Genomic DNA, 20,532 nt, shown 5'->3' with positions numbered 1-20,532 from the left:
CTATTATGGTGCACAGAAGAAACACACCTACCAAAGAAGCAACTTCATATGTGCATGACAGTATCTTTTACTGTGGACTCTCAGTAGATGGCTCCAAAGCTGGGGTATGTGGTATTGTGGACTGTCACAGTTGATTACCAGGCACTAATGTTAAACAAGCAAAAAACAAAAACAAAGCTTATCAAGGGAAAAGAATTCTGCACTCAGAGCTACATCACTTAAGAATGTATTAGCTAGTTCCCTTTTTCAATGTCAAACAAAATAATTATGTCTAATTGGTAATTTTTTGTTATTGATTCGTGTTTTGTTAGGTACAATAAATTTTTCAAAGTTTCAACTTGATTCGAGAATGGGTGTGGGAGAAATAACTTTTACAGAGGGAGTCGCTATAAGCTTTGTAAGATCACAATCTACTGTTTCATTTGAAATTGAATGTCCTAAACCTCACAGTGGAGCCTGTTCTTTCACACTTTCATAAATTGTATCATTAAGAATAAAATACTTATGACAATCTAAATACAATCTGTTTAAACTTGTAAATTCAAATAAAGTCTTCATATTGATGAGATCTGGTTAGTTGAAGAATTAACTTAGTGCTTTTGTTGCAAACTTTGCTTTTCAATTCTATATCTCTTTACATTGTCTTGTTGACAACAGTGCACATATAGAGAAAGGACTAAAACAATGACAGTTTTAAGACATCTGCACAATAAATGAAACAAAACTAAATATTTCAATTCATCATATAAGTATTTATTTATTATTATATGAAGCATTAATATGGAAAATATTTGCTGTAGTCAGTCAACAAGAGCAGATAAATCTAAAAACAGAATCCAGTTGACCCAGTGACTATCACAACATGCTATCAGTCACTCATGACAATCTGATTATTAGTGTGTGGATAATCTAGACATCTATCAATACAAACATCTCACAGCAACAGTAAGCACACACACACACACCTTCTCTGATCATCAAAGAAGTAGAATCTAAAACAAGGCACATAGTGTTATTGAAATACAAATCATTGAATGTGTGATAATGTCCCCATAATGCTCAGAATGGATATAGAGAACTACATGGTTTTTACATATTAACAAAGCTTGGTTAATTGTATTCACATACTTCAATGGTAATAGGATTAATAAGTATACACAGCATTAAAACATAGAGATAGGATATACACCTCTGCATCATGAAATGGTTCAATACATTTATTACAGCATAAAATAGACACAACCTTCACTCAGAAATACATTATACAAACATGAAACAATCCATGTTTAAAAAAGGTATTTAATGGAGCAAAAAAAATGTGTGCACACTGCGAGATCCAATAATAGTTTCTAGCACTAGACATTTGAACAACATATACAAATGAACAGATAACAAGGAGCACACAAGAATCAGCCTTTATATTTATAATATTCAGAAAGAACAATAGAAGCTGACATAAAGAAACTAAATAAATCTACAAGATAAATAAAAGACAATTGCTGTTCATTTCTTCCCAACAATCACCACACAATCTACCCCACCCCATCTATCAACTTCCTAGTACCATCATCAAACCTGAAGCATTTATAAAGTAATACTATTGTTTTACAACACAATTACAAGTTTATTATTAATCAATATAAATACTGATGCATACCTGCTAGTCCTACCATCAATGTGGTTAGGTCAGCTATTTAAAAAAAAAATAATTCTAATCACAAAAACTAAAAGTTTGTATCATTAACATAAAACACAACAAAACAACAATGGCATATGAGCAATGCACTAATACAGTACACTAGATATTTTCTACCCACCACCAGATTTCTACCACTGGGTTATAGTTCAATAAATTGTTAACTAAGAAAAGCAAAATAAAAACAACATAGCTATCTGTACACATTTAGCTGCCAGACTGGGCTGAGCAAATAACTGATAAATAGAATAAAGAAAAAAAAGGCCAAAATAAACACACCTTAGGCTTAAGAAAAATCTGACCACTTATTTTCCTTGAGGTCCAGTAAAAAAAAAAAAGAGGATATGTTGATTTGTACATGACAATAAAAAGCAAATGTTAAATGAACAAAATTAGTGATTTAAAAAAAAAAAAAAAAAAAAAAAAAAAAAAAAAAAGAAAACAAGACTACACATTTTTAAAAAGTGCATTGGATAATTTTGGTAAACTTGAATCTGATATAAAAACTGCATAGTGTAGTCTGTTGAATCTTACTACTTAAAGGGAAAAAGATCTAGCTCAAAACTCAAAGTACAATGGGTGGTCAGGATAGAGCATGCAATATGTAGACAATATAGAAGAAGAAGCTGTACATTCAATGTTCACAACAAAATGAGGTTTGGCAAGTTAATACTAATAAAAAATGTTCACCAAAAAGTAACAATAACCCCAAGTATGGGCTAATATAGATATTTATAAATAGTTTAGATGACTTGAAAACAGCAGCTATACACATTTAGTCATGGAAACATACAAATCATTCAAGATTTCTCCACACTAACATAACAGCTATACCATAGCAGCCCTGTAGAAAGAGTAATCTCTAATTGTATCATGTCTAGTACACATTAGGCAAAAAGTTGAATCAATCTAGCTAAACAAAAGACTAGACAGAGCTTGGTCAAGATTATAAATTTTAGGTCAATACAAACATAAATATGTATGCAATTAACAGCTTGTTTTTCATTGAATTAAATAAGTTTCCTTTTATAGGGCAGAGTGCTGATAACACAGACCAGGATATTACAACCAGACCTCCATTCAACTCACCTAAATAGGAGAGACTGATATTAGTAGTTTATTACAAAATGCAAGCAGGGGATAGCATTGACATAAAGGAGCATTTAGGTAAACTAATAAACAATATCATAGAAATACAATTGTAAAATAAGTTGGCATTGTACTGTTTAGGTTACTTTTGAAAAACATAGTGCACAACAAAGGATCAAATCAAACTGCTGACCTTAGTCTCATTAAATGGAGAATATATATAAATGAAGCCTACAGCTTTAGGTTGGCAGTCACACTTTTTAAATCTTCTGCCTAGTACAAATTACAACAATCATTTTAGTGTTTTTTTTTTGTTTTTTTTTGTGTACCGTTACCGTAAGAAAAAAAAAAAAAGCAAAATGGTTTGAAAATTAACAATAACAAGGGCTTCATTCAAATATTTCTTTGTCATATGAATATAAAATTGACCAATTTGATGATTCCGGAGAGACAATGTCAAATGATATCAGGATTACACATTTTATCTACTAGACTGCTGGATCACATGTGCGCTCCATTTAATCTACTAGACTGCTGGATCACATGTGCACTACATTCTATCCAATAGACTGGTGGATCAGATGTGCACTCCATTCTATCCACTAGACTGCTGGATCAGATGTGCACTACATTCTATCCACAGGACACAGACCACATTCATACAATTCACAGTCTATTCTCTGAGGTATTTCACTTATATAATGTATATGAATACAATTATAAAAATCACTTTCCTCTATACAGCTAAGTATTTATACATTAATACAAAATATGATATACAATATAAACATAGTTTTTTTTTTATCATTTTAATAAAATAATGAACTTAAAACAAACAAACTCTGTTTAAATGGGGGGCAAAAAAATCTAGAAACTTGGGTTCAAATATTCAACATTATTTGAATGGAAAGATAAAAATAGTTCAAGTAAATGTTATGACTACAAACTAACATTTCCATGAACACAACATTCTGAAGACATTGTGTGTGTGTCTGTGTTAATAACTCTCTTATTATCAAATAAAAATTGGTTATGTAAAAGCAAACTAGTCTACATCAATAATAAATGGTACAGTGTCCAACCAACAAGTTGTGTGTGAATGTCCATAGAACATGCTTAGCATCTAACTATACTACCAGCACCACTTACAGTAGGTCATTGTTACAGTGTCTAATATCTTGTTCATATGTATTAGTTCTCTTTCCAACACAAATACAAGATTAATTGTTGCAACAGTGCCATGATCAACAAGCCCAACACTTTCCTGTCACACTAACACACACACATTGTAAACACTTATGTTGAGTTCCTTCCAACTACGAGATTAATATCGTAGTGCCCTGAGATTCAAACACTAAGAAGAGAAAAGATGGTGTGTGTCACTGTTTGGGTCTGCCACCGCCAGCTCTTGTATCAGGCATTCAATATGCTTGCGTTTTTGCTGTACAATGTTGTGATTAACCACTTCTGTGATTGGGACACTGAAACATTCACAGAACTCTTTGATGAGGTGCTCAGTCATAGCTATCACATAGATGCCGCAGTCATAGCCTGAAAAATGATTAAAACTGTCTTGAAATAATATATGCATTCCTAATTCACCTTCGTCAGTATTATTACAATATCTCTTTATACTACTCTTTCTTTCAAGGTCTATGGGGAAATCTAATTGAAATTATTTTGTTAGCATAAATAGATTACTCACTATTTTGCTGTTGAGGACAATCCATTTCAACATATTTCAATTTTCCACGTGGTGCTAAAAGATGAGAGAAAAAAATGCTGTCCATTTAATTTATAAATACATTAAGGCTAACATCTTTGACAATTTTTTTTTTTTTTTTTTTACCTTGGACAAAAGGCTGCAGTTTATCAACAAATTTTTTGGCTACAGCTTGATTACTTCCTTTGAGTGCATCATAGTGCTGGAACTCTTGTTTACTTCTAACATAGACCATTAGGCTCCTGCAAATCAAAGTTATAGGACAGTAACATCTAAATGGTTTACTTCCATTGAGAACTAGACAAATAGAAGTTCATAGTAACATCTCTGGTGAACACTTACCAATGTGAGCCTCCAACTTTAGCTGGGTCTGGGTTATCATTGATGGGTACAAAGACATACTGTTTGGAAGGCAAATGTAAAGGCTCTAAAAGTACAGCTAAGTCTTCAACTGCAACAAACAAAGAAACACATTCTATTGAAACATTTCAATCGATATAATAAATTCCTTAAGATCTAGTAGCAATAACATTTTTCATTTATTTAGACAAAACATTTTTCACATGAGGAGAATTAGAAATATAACAAGTGTATATATATATATATATATATATATATATATATATATATATATATATATATATATTAAAACACATACCCCTCTTTTCTGGTCATGTGATATCAACAACGTTGATTATCAAAAAAAAAAATGATGCAGTTAACAACTATTTTGTCAGTCTTCATTTGAAGACGGTAAAGTAGAAGTTATGGGAGTCAATATCTGCACTTGAAAGTGCCAAAAGCTTCTATGCAATTTTATGAATGGGGTTGTTTAGATTTTTTTCAAAGTCATGTGGTGGTGTTTAATTTCTGTTTTTAGTGGGAATCTGTTAGCAATTTAGGTCAATATTTAGTGGTTTTAATCCTTTCATTTGCGGCAACAAAAAAAAATAACTGCAGGAGCATCAAGTACACCCTTTTTATAGCTTAAACCTTAGATGAAGCCGAAACAAATAATAGATTGTAGTCTCTAGACTTATTATTGAGATCTAGGTCTAAATTGACAGTTAGGACTATATAGAACTAAAAGCATTAGGATTTTTAACTCTAGAAAAAAAAAACCCATCTTAATTTACATTGCACCCTCCCTGACCATAAAGTAAATAATGTCTGACTGATTTAAAAAACCTGGACAGGTAGACATACACATGTAGGCCTAGTGTACTGTACGTGTGTTGTCGATGATACTACAAGACTACTCTGCGTTTTTTTAATTGCGCGTTATGTGGTCAGACAAGAAAATAACACACTGGCATGGTTAGTCAAGCATGTACGTAGATCTATCTTTACACTAAAAAAGTTACACACCCTCCCTGCCCAAAAAGTAAATAGACTGTGTGTCCGACTGATTTTAACAACCTGGTCAGATAGAGGTACACATGTATTTAGGCCTAGTGTATTGTAGAATGTAGGCCATAATGACAAGACCCCCCCCCCGGCATTTTTTTCCTTGCGCCTTTTACATTAATGTGTTAGTTGTATGGTGAGTGGTCAGACAAGAAAATAACACATTGGCTTGGTTAGTCAAGCATGTAATTTACACTAAAATAGTTACACAGGTCAACTGTTTCTTAAAACTCCAACAATTTTGTTTCTATTTCTTTGGTTACTAGAAATGTGAAATTCTAAATCTGTTTGTTATTTAATGAGATTTTAAGCTTCATTGGTATAGGCTAAGTAAGATTTTCCATAATATAATAAGTTAATATTGTTTTTTTTTAAAAGTACTATTCTTTTCTAAAGGTTTTAATATAAGGCAAAAATACAATCACACATATTTATTTAGACATCTTTTTTTCAAATTTTATTGTGCATTAATGTTTATGTAAGAAATATCTTCCTTATTACTGATTTTATTATGGATAAATATTTCTACATTGTTATAAGAATAAGATCGAACCGTAGGTATACAGTCGGATGATTATAGCTAGATAGATAGGTCTAGATCACCCCCCCCACACACACACACAAAGTTATGAAAAAGTTTGTATAGTTTAATTAATTTTCTTTAGTTTAGTTTAACTATAATTTAAAATTCATGATAAACTAATAGTTTAACTACTTTATTTTAGTTGAAACTTAAATTTAGTTTTTAAATTTAGTTTAGTTCCCATCACTAGGCATGGATAGGTTATGTCAGTTTTCTCTCAGGTTTTTTATGGTTTGGCGCTCTTTCATGCTGGTCACTCTTCTTGCTTCATAACTCATGACTCCGTCAATAACACAGCTTCATGCCATGAGGAGTGATTGAGAGCTAGTGCTTCCCAGCCATGAATGTCAATATCATGCCCCTTAAAGGAGCTCTTAAAGGTGTCTTTATAGTGCTTGTATTGACACCACCCCCACCCAAAACGCTTTCCTACACACAGCTCCCCTTATAGAAGTCATTTGGGAAGGCGATTGTCTGGCATGCGGACTACATGTCCCACCCATCGAAATTGGGACCTTTTTACTGTTCATGTTGGACAACTGTAGGATTTCAGTATCTGGTATGTGGTCAGACCAATGCACCTTGTGAATTTTCCTTAGACAGCTTAGGTGGAAGGAGTTTAGCTTTTTGATGTGGCTGGAATATAAGGTCCAGGACTCTGATGCTTATAAGAGTGAAGGGAGCACTACAGCACTGTAGACTTTCAGTTTTGTAGTTATGCTTAGTCATACAATACAATACATATTTCCCCCAAAGATTAGCCTTTTCTTTAGCCAGTGGTTGAGAATATTATTTAGGCATCACAAAGACCAACTTTATATGCTATTATTAGAACTGTGTAGAATACCATAATAGTCTCAAAAGATCCTAACAAGGCTTCAAACATGAAACCTTCATATCAACATTAAATTATTCCAGCAATCAGCCACTCCATCAACAGATGTGGTCAGAACAGGTTCCAAGATCTCAGAAAGTAATACATACAAAAACAACAGCATTGAGATTATCAAGGAAAACACACAGTCATCAGTCCTACAAATTGATCTCCATTAATTCATGTGCCACTATCTCACCTGATGCAAATCTCATCAATTCAGCAACAGATGGATTTAATAGTGCTATCCTGTCTGCAGAATGATTGAACTGTTCCCTTTCAAAGAATCTGTTAAGAGAGATAACATATTTATTGACACTTTCTTGTGTATATGGTTAGAAGAGTTATGAAGCATATATAAAATAATGCTTCCAATAACAAGATACAATAAATATTTCTATTAAAAAAAGACCAAAAAAATGGTAATTTGTAATGTACTATAAAGAATTGTTTTTAAGGCATATTTTAACAATTATAATTATTGAAAATAATAAGTTGAGTAATCATTAGAATGGATATAATTATCTGTCAAACAGGTAACAGAGATTTGTTAAGAAAGTGTAAAGGAGAGTTAGCTACACATTTAAAAAAAAAACAAAAAAACACAGACATAAAGCAAGTTCCAATTGCATACTAGATATAGAGATGTACTCAAGTTGTGAAGTGTTGGCCAGTACACAACAAAAGATTTCTTTTTTTCACAAAAGGGGTTGTGACCAAAATTGACTTGTAAATATACAAACTTGATAAATAAAACAGTGACTACTCATTTTATTTAGATGAGATTATGAATGTATACTTTCAAAGCCAGTAAAGCACTAGTTTTATCTTGTTCTCTTTCTTTAGTCATCTTTCATCTATTCAGAATATTTTCCATGCCAAAAATTGGGTCCGATATTAAGGTAACATAAAGCTGTTTGTATGACCTCTCAAACATTAGAGTTCACATACAAACTGCCATACTAATGCTCTGGTATGGTGGTATAATGAACATATGAGTTGTTCTGCATAGTTCCATATATATATAATGATGAATGCTAATAATGCAACCATAACATCTATTATAAAATATATTTACAAAATGTGTGAATATAATCTTAGAATAAAACTACAGACACACAAATATAGAGGTTTTAATTTTTAATATATATATATATATGTATATAAATATAAACCAAAAGACCAAGAGTAAATTAAGAAAATAATTTCACAAAAGAGTCTGACATCAACATAAATGTAATGTGCTGCATGTGACTGTAATGTAAGGCCCCCAGCTGCCATGTGACTCCAATGTAAGACTATCCAAATCCACATCTGGATTTACTTTCTTATCTTCTCCTTGACTTCTCTGAATGTAAAAGGAGGGCAAGGTGGAGGGAGGGGACATTGCACTAGTTACAGTATTGACTTTGTTAGACATGACACAAGTAGTCTATTGATTTTTTTTCCACAACATGTTGGTAGGGACTGATCTATTTAAAGTTTTGTAAAAATAAATTTAAAAGAACAGAGATACCTGAACATAACTGTAACATTAATTTCACAAACACGACTAAGACAAAAAAAAAGTAATTTATTAAATTAACTATTATGGAAAAAAAAAGGTTATGACACCATAGCCAATAAAAACAGAATAGAATTTGTTAGTTAAATAGTTGAGCAATAGACAGTGAGCTAATCATGTAAATTACAAAGAAAATATTAAGAAGGAAAAAAAAAAAGATTCAGCCCAAATGTACTTTACATTTTACAAGTCACTTAAAAACACAAAATTTCATTATTAACCATTCATGAAATATATGCAAGCACAGTTCAAAGTCTAAGATAACCATCAATAGGAGATAACCGAGCTTTAAATGAAAATTAAGTCAACAGCTGAGATTAGCTTAAATCCACACATATGTAGATATCAATGCAAGCACTAGTTGTCCAAGCCCTATCTATAAAATATTTAATACTATTACTTTCGACAACATAACATCATCATGCTGAGAACCTAAGCATGCAGTAAGTGAATGTCTATCACCAGACACTGTACATTATGCTAATTAGATACTGTGACAGATAGTCACATGTGCCTGCTGAGAATTAGGAACTCATTGTTAATTAGCCTTCATCAATTACTCAAGAGATATACAAAAAAAAAATTAAAGTAAAAAAAAAAAATTAGTTATAATCTGTCATATTTTTTAAAAACAACTTCTTTAAATATAACACTAGTCTATTTATAAAAGAAATATTAATCTATACTTTTACTTGTAAAATAAATTATAAAAGGATACACATTTCCTATGGCATGATCTTATTTTATAAAAAATTACAGATGATAGTTCAAAAGAGAAGATAATTATGTTCTACACATTTCATGTGCCAATCTAGTCATGAATGTTAATCAGTGACTTAAACTCTATTAATTCATTGGTTTTCCTAGCTGATTCAAGAAAGAAGCATGTATGAATTTGTCCAAGCATATGAAATAAAACATGCACCTTTATCTTTGTGTCTTTCTGAGTATTTTTAATAGGTTTTGTTTTTTGTATATATTTGTAAATTATAGTTCAGTGTTTTATGTAGTAGTGCTACTTTCATTTATATTCTCCTGTCTTGAGTCTCTAAAATTACTGATGTTACCAATGGTGTTACTTTAATACAATGTGAATATTCATTTGTTATAAATCTCAATGCTCTATTTTGTGTTGCTCTAGTTTCTTTTTGCTTTTTTGAGGGGATACATATTATAATATTGGCCTAAGGTTAAATAGCATTTTTGTTTTGTGTTCCTGTTTGATTTGTAAAAATTTCTTTTAAAAAACCCTATTTGCTTTGCTTGATCTTTTTAATAATTTTATCAATATGGGGGTTCTAAGATAATTTTTCATTTATTATTACACAATTATAGCTTTTATATAGTGATACTTTCATGCTTATAGCATGCTCAGAGCACTATGGTCCAATCTCGATGAGTTTTTAGTTTGCATAACTGGTTTATCCATAATAAAATTTATATAAAATGAAGTTTGTTTTTTGTTAAACTCTTAAAAAAATGGCATTTTTTGGGATGGAAAGACATGCTCCAATTTTTTTATTCTCATTTCTTCTAATTCTCTTAGCCCAATTTCAGTATCTTGTTGTTTTTATTGTTCTATAAAGGGGCCTATTACAAATAATCTGACTTTTGTTCCTGAACTAATGCAATTTGTAGGTCATTTATAATGTAAATTAGAAACAGCAGTGGGCCTAATGATGAGGAAGAGGGGATTAGATTAAGGTCTAACTCAGACAGTAGATACAAATTCAGAACATTTCAAACAAAAGTTCAGAGATTTATTGAGATAAGAAGACTAAAATGAAGCTGTAGGAAAAAGTTTATTTATATGCTATTGAAGATTTTCAGAATAAACTAATCAATGTCAAGGATGCAAAAATGAACTGTTAAATACAAAAATAATTGAACTATAATTTTAACACTATCTCAATGTGTGACAGTTGCTATTTGTATCAAATCTCCTTTAATACCATTAGTTTGTTACCCAATTGTTTCTTTTTCTTCTTTGTTTTCATTGTTATGTTGGAGCGTTCAGAATACTAGACCAATATATGAGATGAACAGTGGTTTCCAAATCAGGGAGCTCTCCATATAGTTTTCTTTCTATTGGGGTGTTTTGGGGCCAGTGTCTTATACAGGCCTCTTGGTAAAGAGAGCAGTTTTGGAGGACGTGGTCGGCATTCTCTGGTGATACTCCACATGGGCAGATTTCACTGGTTCCAATTTTGAGCTTCCGGTACATGTGTTGTTGCATTCTGTTGTGTCTGGTCCTGAGTCGAAAGATTAGACATTGGTCCCAATTGTTTATTTAATAAGTTTTTAAGAGCCATACATTGAAAGCCAAATTCTTTCAGTATAGAAATTATTTTGCTGCATAATTGAAAGAGCTTAATTCTGTGGTGCCAAAAAATGCACAAAAATTATCATTTATACCTTTAAAAAAAAAAGCTTTTATCAACACTTTTTTTTGTATACTATATATATATATATATACCAAAAAAGCTATCTATTTATAGTTTTTCCAATATTTATGAAAATCTCCAATACAATCAATCCAGAATATAAACCAACTTCAAAAGACTGCTGTTTCCCTAGTTTTTTTTGGTAATTCCTTTTCTTACCAAAATTTATTCCTAAAAAACAATTTTGGACATCAATATTAATGATCTTATATTATATTTGTTTGTTTGTTTTTTTTTTTTTCTATAGAGAATAAATGGCCAAATGTTTGGAATGAGCTTGATACAATGAATGAAGTTAAATGCCTAGATCTAAACCTACTAGATAGATATCTAGATTTACAGAGAGATAGAGGATTCAGCTATTTAGGCAAGAATGACCATCCTAGTCTATACTACAAGAGATCATCTGTATTAGAAATTTATTAAATGAACAAACAAAAAAAAACAACACAAGCATTTAACACACATCTCATCATGCAAACATAAAAGTATATTTAATAAGTCAGTGTAGAAGTCACTATTCCAGTGACCTATTTTTTTCAAGTAATGTCTGTATATTATCATATAAGATAAGATAATATATAAGATAAGTGTGTTCAAATTTTTATTTTTTGTGTTCGTATTTATGCATAATTTGAAAACATCTATATTACGATTTCATGTGAGAGGCTATGCCTGGGGAACTTAAAATTTAGTTAATATTAATATAGAATTAAAATAGGAGTTTATTGATGCCAAAATATAGAGACTGCTTGAAATAAATTTTTGGTGTTTGGAATCAAATAAAGTGTGACAACATTTGTTTGAATTAAATGAAGACACAAACACAGCCTTTTTGACCTTAAATATAATAAAACAATGGGCCTCATTCACCGAAACGTACGGTCACGTGACAACCATCAACTATTCACTTGTGTGTATAGAATAGTATAGATTAGTACTGGAAAGATGGGGAAGCAATGCGTTGCATTTGACTAATAATTATGAACATAAAAAAGAAAGGAAAAAAAAAAAAGGTTTTCATCGTTTTCCTGTGAACAATCCAAAGCTATGTAAAGAATGGGTTGTCAAACTGAAACGAAAAAACTTCACTGCAAGTGACGATGAAGTGTACACTCTGTAATATGTTCAGAACATTTTGAGGAGGACTGTTTTATTTACCAGCCTTTTACAAGTAAGTAGATAGAATAGATCTATAATCTATAGAATCTAGATCTAATCTATATTTATATTCTAGATCTAGAAGTATTATACTAATATAATAGTAGTAGTAGTAATACGATGATATTTAAGTCTTTGACAAGTAGGCCTAGAAAAAAATGGCCTAGATCTAGATCTACATGATAAGAATCTAGATTGACTAGATAAGTCTAGAGAATCTAGATCTAGACAAAATAGTTTAAAATATTAATTAGATCTAGTAATCTACATTATTCTAGATCTACTCAAATCTATACTGTATAAAACTATAATCTGAATCTGTAGACCTATTCTACTATTCTAGACTCTTCTAGAATACTCTAGATCTATATTTTTTATATTCTAATTCTATTAAATTTACAATCAGAATTAGATCTAGACCTAGATTTTTAAATCTGATTATTATTCAAAGTTTATAAATTAAATTTAAAGAGCATGTAAATAATAAAACAACTAGTCTAGATAGAATATTTCATATTTCTAGATTAGACTAGATGTAGTGTCATTAGTGACTAGACTAGAAATTAGTAGAAGTAGATCTACTAGTAACTAGATGGATCTAGTCAATCTATAGAATAAGATATAGACTATAGAATTCTATTAGCGTTGATTCGACTTTAAATAATACTAAACAGCCTATTATTATTACTATTAATATTTGCTAAATTCTGATCTAGTTACAATCTAGTACGGTAGTAGTATATTTAATATCAACTTAGATTCCTACAAGTAGGAAAAAAATAGTGGATCTAATGTTAATATTTAATCAGTAGGCCTCCCTATTCATATGTATTATTAGGTTTATATGGCTTATTTTCAGATGGTATATAGATCTATAGGTCTAGGATGGCTGCCTGGTCGTGCGGTTTGAGCGCTGGACTATCGTTCGGACTTATCGATGGTCCAGGGTTCAAACCCTGCCCGCTCCCATCCCCCGTCGTCCTGCGGGAGGTTTGGACTAGGAAGTAATTATCTTCAACTCTGAAGGAACATCCGAATTAAGTAAAACATTTTACAAACAAACATGTAGATTATTTTGAAAAAAAATAAATTTTGTTTTATAACTAATATACATTATATTATTATATATTCCATTTAGATCGCAGACTTCTAAAGCCTGGTGCTGTGCCGACCAAGTTTTCTTTTTCCAAAAGTACACCAAGCCGAAAAAAGACCAAATATGAATTTAGGTAAATGTTTTGAAATATCTAAGTAATTATGTTTTACATTTTTTTATCTTAATTGTAAATATTTTTATGATGATCATGTTTGACTGTACACTTAAATATATTTTGTTTCCTTTTAGACAACCTCTTTTACCCCAGGACACCACCATTGAGAAGACTAGAGATGTCACTGCGCAAACTAATGAAGACTTTATTACAAATCTTCTAATGAGGGTAAATACTTTGGAACCAGGCAATGCTAGCCTTCTGGAAGAAGTTGCTCAGTTGAAATTGTGTTATGACTCTTTGAAACTAAAAGGAGATAACTTTTTTTGTTTAAGTAGCTGTTTAGAAGACAAATTATTGTTATGAATTATGAATTTTAGCAACATTTAAATTTAAAATTGGTGTGTATATATTTTATTAATATTTATTAATATAAACTTTTTTATTATGTACTTCTACAGATCAGTGCCCAAAAATATTAAATATTACTTCCTTATTTATATAGTTTTCCTCTTACAATGTTGTTACTTTGGTTTGTTTTGACTTATCAATTTTTCTCTGGCAACTTGAAATAATTGGTGTGCACATTTTATTAATATAAGCTTGTTTATTTCATGTTTAAAATTTGTATATATGTATATATTTTTAGTAATAATATCAGCTTCCTTGTGTACAATATACTTTTCACATCATTCAATAAAATAATACACTTATAAAGAAACAAAGACTTTATTTTGCTATGACAATGTATCATATCTATTTAAATGAACTACAAAATGAATTGCAAACATCACAAAGCTAAAAAAATATAGATGGTAATGGTATAGTTCTGTCATAGAAGACAATGTCAGAGGTTAATCTTTTAGGATCCGCTTGTAAAACTGAAAATATAGGAGTGTTCTGAGGTAAGGCAGCCAAAGCAGACATTGAAACACTGGTATCAAAATTTTGTAGACCAGTCTTATCACAGCTAAAACTATCCTTCGTTTTCTGAGGCGGGTTGATGCCATGTCTGAATTTTGTCTGTTGGTGCTGCATACATTTCTTTTCTGCTATAGTCTTCTAGAGCAGACAGAAGACCAAAAAGATGTTTACAACAGGCGGGCTTGCAACCCCCTGCACACTGACACTCTCCTTCAATGACCTGAAAGAATAAATATTTTTTTTTTTAAATTAATAAATACATATATTAATGCATTAAATGTTTTAAAATTAATAGGTGTAGACTAATTTTATAAACCCCCCACGCACAGGTTGTAGATTATGCCCACTTCGCATACCTCTTGCACTGCCTCTGAATATATTTCTAATTTAAACTAAATCTATAATGTAGATAAAATGTAGTAGACATCTAGATTTATCAGTTTAGAATTATATTGGATCCTACAATGTTCATCACTTAAATTGTGTTAATTACATTATAAATCTTGTCACTCTATTCTAGGTGATAAGTAAATGCTATATTGAATTCTAGACCTAGCCTTATTCCAGAAATAATCTCTAGAATCACTATAGACAAGTGTTTCTCAAAATGTGTTCCGTAGAACCTTACGCCTGAATAAGTGTTCCATGAACTACTGGAATAATTAATTAGTAGGCTACCATGTGAATAAATCTTTTTAAAAAAATAAGAAAAGTTTTCCGCTAAATACTCATAGTGTGCGAAGTGTTCCGTTTTGAAGGAAAAGGTTTGGGAAACACTGCTCTAGACTAGGACTATAAGTATAGATCTATATATAAAAAACATATATATCTAGCTAGATCTAGTGAAGAAGGTCTTAACTACAATAAAGAATTACATAGCATAGGCTTATAATTCTATATCTCAAAGTAATCTAGATCCAGGTAGATCTAGAGACTATATTACTAGCTAAATTTATAATCTATATGTTATTATTTATAATGTAGATCTATCACATAATTAATAAATTAGTACATCTATAATCATACATTTTCAACATTTCTAAATTTTCAAAGATCAATTCACAGGACCAGATCTAGGTCTAGGTTAAAATTATAATATTATAGATTTAGAGTTTAGAGACTATTAGAGATCTAGTTGTTGTTTTTTTTTTTACTAGTTTAGATCTAGAATCTAAATCTAGATCTAGATGTTCTAAGTTTGATCTATCAACTTAAGTTAATCTTGTGAGTCTAAGTCAGTCTAGAGTACGAGAGTCTACAGCAAGATCTAGATTTAGATGTATAAATGTATATCTATCTAAAAAAAAATCTAGATTAGATAGAGCTAAGTAGATCTAGAATCTAGATAGTTACTAAATTCTAGAATTTCTATCTAGACTAGTCTAGATCTAAAAGTAGTAAAAGTCTAGTAGATCTAGATTCTAGATTTAAGATTAATCTAGACTAGATCTAGTCATAATAGTGCCTGGTAATCTATTCTAGATCTAGTAGGCCTAACTAATCATTTAAATAAGTCAATAAGTTTTGAATAAGTACTAGATCTAGACTTTAATTAAGTAGATTGACTAATCTAGACAGATCATAGATCTATAGTCTATACAGTAGATAGTAACTAAGTAAGATAAAGATAGTCATAGATTCTATGGTAATTTAAAAAGAGCTTACCTTTCCATTGTAGCTAATCACTCCAGTAACATTGTAATTAAATGACGTGTCTGTAATCATTTTCACATGCATATGCTGCATTTATAACATCGCAATATTCTAACAAGTTAATAAAAGTAAAATTTACAAGCAAGAGTGGTTTTCTAACAATAGATTCCATGTTGGTGTCTAGATTAAGCTGATGGTTGTCACGTGACTTGAGGGGTGTTTGTTTACGATTGGTGAATGAGGTCCATTAGATTAGGTTAGGGGTACAATTATAAGTAGTAGTCATCCTTATTCTCCTTAAACTTTAAACTAAAGAAGATTTTGAAACTTCTTTTTTTTTCTATGTCAAACCATTATCAAATAATCATAATGCGCTGTCAAAGTCAAATACTTGAATTTTTTTTTTTTGGCTTTAAATACTATATATTTTGTTTGAATAGCATAAATTACTCTAGATCTATATATAATATATTATAATATCTTGATATACTAATATATAGTAGATCTATATATAAGATATATATACTTTAATAATAATACTAGATTGTCATAGTCAAAAGTCATACTCATAGAATCTAGATTATTCTAGATCTAGTACTCATAGTCATACTCATAGACGTACTCAAAGTTTGAGTCTCTAACTTAGACTTGTTTACTAGTTGTTGTAGAGTCTTGTTAAGTTGTTAGCCATCTCAGATCCTAGATCAGAGATCAAGACTCGAGTTAATGCATTTCTTGACCTAGCCTAGACCTATATAAAAGTATATAGATCTAGTCTAGACTAGGCTAAATAGGGTTTATAACCAATGAGTTGAATGAGTAAGTCACAGTTTCGGGGGAGGTAAGGCAGAGCCAGAGCAGAGGTTGAGGACAAATTATTATTTTTTACGCTACGCTGACAAGTAGATGATGTACCACATCATGTTTTAAGTAAAATAATTAAAACGGTCATTGCTCATGCAAAAACAACTTACTCAAAGCAGAATGCAATTATCTTGTCATTAATCCAATTCGGTTCTGTTAATAAATCAAAGTCTGATTTGCGTAACAAGCTATCTCCAAAATTCAGAACAATTGCATCTTCGTCAGCCATGGTCTAAAAATTCATTCATAGGATAGGGTACAAATGACGTCACTTCCCATCCAAATAATCGCTATGCAAACAAAATGTAACCATGACATATATATATATATACGTACGAAATTTTTATCAATGTAATTTTCGAATAGCTGAAACAGTTTTCTGACTCTTACTTAAAACTCCTCAACAGTTAAAGGTTTCTTTGTTTTTGTTAAAATGTTTTAAGTTTTTTTTAATGTTCCTTCAGATTGGAAGATTATTACTTCCTAGCCCAAACCTCCCGCTGCCATCACACATTGTCCTGCGGAGGGTTCGAACTTGGAACCATCGATACCACCGTAGGAGTTCCAGAACCCATACCACACGACCAGGATGCCATCCTCGGTATCCTATACATGCCTCTTATTGGCGTTACAATGAGTTTAATGAAAGAGCAGAGTGAAATAGCGAAAGAGAGAGGAAGGAGAAAGAGAGATGGAAAGAGAAAGAGAGAAACAAAGAGAAAGAGAGATAGGAGGGAGAAAGAGAGATGGAAAGATAAAGAGAGAGAGAGAGAGAGAGAAAAAAAAAGAAAGAAAGAAAAAGAGAGAAAGAGAGGGGGAGAGAAGGAAAGAAAGAGTCAGTGAAAGCGAGAGCAAAAATTAAAAAAAGGTAACAATCATATACTAAGTACGAAATGATTCTCCATTTCATTGTGCGCCAGGAATAGTACAAAAATGTCTTATTTAGAAAGATACATTAAATATCAACAAATGAGAAGAAAAAAAAAGCAACAAATAATTTAATAAACAACAGGATTTCTTAAGACTATAAATACATGATTTATAGGCCCATGACTTTAGACCCTATGATAAGTGCAATTTCTTTTTAAAAAATAGTTACTTCTTTAAATCGACGAATCGGAATTTAAAATAGTAGGCTACAATAATTAAACCATTGTTTAACAGTCTACCATTCTATAAAGCAGTTCTAGTAATTCCATAGAGAACATAGGCATTCAATGCCTAGGCAAAGTAGGAAATCAAGAATTCATTTTGTACTTTGCCTGACGTTTATAGGCATTCTATAGAATACCGGATTTCGCACTTTGTCGGTAACATCTATCTTTATATATAATTCTCTTCTTCCCTAATCAGGTCAAACGAGAAGTAAATGGGAAGATCACTCTCTTTTATTTCTGCGGATAGTCATCCCACGAAAAAAAAAACAAGAGGGTGGGGGAAGAACACGTTTTCACAGCTCGCTACGGATGGCTGCGCGCTGGACTGTCAAACCATGCCCGCTCCCATCCCATGCGGGAGGTTTGGACTAGGAAGTAAACTATCGTCAACTCTAAAGGAGCATCCGAAACATGTAAAACATTTTACAAACACTAAATAGCAGGGCCGGACTTAAGCATTGTGGGGCCCTATTCGAAACGGATTTCACGGGGCCAAGTTTGGGTAGGGAAGCGGACAATAAGTCAAATTTAAGAGTTTGTATTAGAAAATAAATTCGTCTATACATTTTATTCATTCTTTACTACGTACAGAATTACTTTACGAGCCTTGCGTGTAGCAAAGTCATACTAAGACTAAGACTAAGACTAAGACTGCTTTATTGATCCTTACGGAAATTTGTTGTGATTACAAGGACTCTTTTCTCATATAAATACAACACAACAGAAAAATACACATAAATACAACAGACAACAGCGACTACACACAGGTATCTTGGTGCATTTCATGTTCCCTGATCAATGAGTGGCGGTGACAGAGTCTGACCGAGTGAGGTACGAACGAGTTTTTGTACAGTATATATAATTATATATCATATATATATCATATATATATATCATAATAATTCTGTTTCCCACATAGATCCCGCTCCATAGCAAGAATTACCAAATGTTTCAATCTATCTTTGAGAATTGTTGACATCAAGTAATTCTTCATTACTTTAAGGCGCGAGAAGCTTCTTTCACCTGATTACACAATTACGGCTAATGCATAATGCCGTTTTTATTAATAGCGCGTAGGATTGACGTTTTCCATATTGAATGACACCCCAAAATGACAATTTTTTTCTCTGTATTTCCGTATATTTTAAGGACTTTTTCGTATATTTTGAAATTTCGGGAGATTTCCAGGAGCTCCGGGAGTGCGCGGGAAATCTGTTTTAAGTTATAAAATGGTTTAATTTAATAATTTATACACCTTGAATTAGCGCGGGTTCTATGAAAGTGCGGATCCTTCGGTCACATAGGTTGCAGTGGCTTAATACCGGCCCTGCAAAATAACGGCGTATGCTATGCCGCCGGTCGACTAGTTTATATTTAATTGTTAAATAAAACTATATGTTACTTATTGATACAACAATAATAATAATGGCAATGTCTTCCATTCCGAAGATTAACATGACACGTAAACGCTAAGTCGTTGACCTCCGGGGTTAATTCGAGTTAATTCGTCTTCAATCTGCCTTCAGCACAGCAAGGGCATTTCTTTAGGCCATAAATGTGTGTACAGCGACCATCGCGAGAGTTCGCTTGTTGTTTCTTTCAGAAGCCATCTGCTGACAGCGGCTATCCTCCAAGGCAGTGGGGGAAACTAGCACCTGAGGTGATCTATACAGTGCTTCGGGGATGAGCGCCTATAATTGGCACCTTCGTCACGGAGGTCACGCTATAATACGCCGTCCGCCTTTAAGCTTCCCCCCCCCCTTTACCAAAAAAAAAAAAGAAGATCGAATCTGGCACGCGGTCATTCCCCATGTGGGATAGGTGTTAGAGATGGGAAACGAACCGAACCCGAACCGAACTAACAGAATTCGACCCACACGACCGAACCGAACAGAACCCGAACTTTGTAACTGATCGGTAGGCCTACGAACCGAACCGTATGAACTGTCCTTACCTTAACCGAAGTGAATCAAGATTTTGCAATATTCTTGTTAGAAAAAAAACAACAACTTATTTTTTTAGCGACATGATTTGACATTTATTTTAAATCCTTGGATCATTATGTTGCTTGTCTTGACATCTTGTATGTGCATCTTTCCTGCATCATTTTGGGTTGTCTTCTTTTGTTATCAACGCGAAACCGTAAAATTTAATATTTGTGCGTTAATGAAATTGGAGATTC

The 20,532-nt window shown here is 31.9% G+C and overlaps 1 protein-coding gene and 2 long non-coding RNA genes across 4 annotated transcripts; 1 reads left to right on the top strand and 2 right to left on the bottom strand.

Moving 5' to 3' along the window:
- Positions 1-731: 731 nt before the first annotated feature.
- LOC106051957 (sentrin-specific protease 8-like) lies at positions 732-17,457 on the bottom strand. Of its 2 annotated transcripts, none has more exons than XM_013207190.2 (6): positions 17,304-17,457; positions 7,572-7,660; positions 4,851-4,959; positions 4,635-4,750; positions 4,491-4,544; positions 732-4,336 (listed from the first exon to the last, which is right to left on the bottom strand). In XM_013207190.2, exons 1-6 carry the CDS (start codon positions 17,420-17,422, stop codon positions 4,140-4,142), a joined length of 684 nt encoding a protein of 227 aa, XP_013062644.1. In that variant the 5' UTR covers positions 17,423-17,457; the 3' UTR covers positions 732-4,139. The 2 variants fall into 2 exon arrangements, with proteins under 2 accessions (XP_013062644.1, XP_055881912.1); XM_056025937.1 differs by lacking the exon at positions 17,304-17,457 and adding an exon at positions 9,337-9,374.
- Positions 12,233-14,645, top strand: LOC129925726 (uncharacterized). Its single transcript, XR_008777460.1, has 3 exons — positions 12,233-12,554; positions 13,680-13,770; positions 13,887-14,645. It is a non-coding gene; the product is annotated as an uncharacterized LOC129925726 (long non-coding RNA).
- On the bottom strand, positions 14,463-16,579 carry LOC129925725 (uncharacterized). The gene is made up of 2 exons (XR_008777459.1): positions 16,342-16,579; positions 14,463-14,896 (listed from the first exon to the last, which is right to left on the bottom strand). It is a non-coding gene; the product is annotated as an uncharacterized LOC129925725 (long non-coding RNA).
- Positions 17,458-20,532: the final 3,075 nt, after the last annotated feature.

Source organism: Biomphalaria glabrata, chromosome 4, assembly GCF_947242115.1.
Source record: "Biomphalaria glabrata chromosome 4, xgBioGlab47.1, whole genome shotgun sequence".
NCBI lineage: Eukaryota > Metazoa > Mollusca > Gastropoda > Planorbidae > Biomphalaria > Biomphalaria glabrata.
This window is presented reverse-complemented; position numbering and strand designations above follow the sequence as displayed.

Excerpts from the sequence above, each read along its gene's own strand:
- LOC106051957 (XM_013207190.2), bottom strand. The coding sequence starts at position 17,422 with ATGGCTGACGAAGATGCAATTGTTCTGAATTTTGGAGATAGCTTGTTA. Across the intron at positions 4,960-7,571 it reads ATTGATGAGATTTGCATCAG|TTGAAGACTTAGCTGTACTT; the intron begins GTGAGATAGTGG and ends TGTTTGTTGCAG. Across the intron at positions 4,545-4,634 it reads ACTGCAGCCTTTTGTCCAAG|CACCACGTGGAAAATTGAAA; the intron begins GTAAAAAAAAAA and ends CTCATCTTTTAG.